We start from the raw sequence: 597 nt of genomic DNA on the forward strand, positions 1-597 counted from the left end.
GCAAGAAAGTAGTCAGGGCAGAAAACAGCAAAGACACATCTACTTCAAATGTTACTGATTTCCCAGATTCTTGGGATATACTTTCATCTTTTTATATAAAAGATTAAACCATCAACCAGAGACCGAAACCGAGGCCAAATAAGAAAACCCATCTGTCCACATGCAGCCAAGGCCATCAGAATCAAGACTGCAGTGAATCCTCCTTGAGTCTAAAAATTGCCCACGACCAGTTTAAAGCACCAGAACCTTAGTCAGTTTCCACCTTTTAAAACCCCAAGGATGAAAAAGCACAAATGATCACTTCATGCATTTTATTGATAGTCTATATTTTAAGTCTGCAGTATGACATCGTACATAGGGAAAAAGCGTCTTCCTAAAAGATAGCTATTAATAATCAAACCAGATTTCANGACTGACCTTTCAAGGTCTCTTTCTGCATTAAACAAGGTAAATTTTAGCAGGTGTAAAGCACTGTACAAAAAGTTGGGTACATTCTCAAAATTCAACACAGGGTTTCCCAACCAAGTTTGCTGGATCAGATACCGGAGAAGGGTGTTTCTTTCAGGTGTAAATGGTAAGGAAACGAGAAAGCAGACA

General features: G+C 38.8%; 1 protein-coding gene across 1 annotated transcript in view; it reads right to left on the bottom strand.

Annotated features, from left to right (window-relative positions):
* Positions 1 to 406: 406 nt before the first annotated feature.
* Rlim (ring finger protein, LIM domain interacting) overlaps positions 407 to 597 on the bottom strand; it is a 19,313-nt gene continuing 19,122 nt past the window's right edge. The window contains exon 6 of the mRNA XM_021152734.2: positions 407 to 433. Within this exon, the coding sequence (XP_021008393.1) occupies positions 407 to 433 (27 nt within the window). The remainder of the gene's footprint in view (positions 434 to 597) is intronic.

Source organism: Mus caroli, chromosome X (assembly GCF_900094665.2).
Source record: "Mus caroli chromosome X, CAROLI_EIJ_v1.1, whole genome shotgun sequence".
NCBI classification, from domain to species: Eukaryota; Metazoa; Chordata; class Mammalia; order Rodentia; family Muridae; genus Mus; species Mus caroli.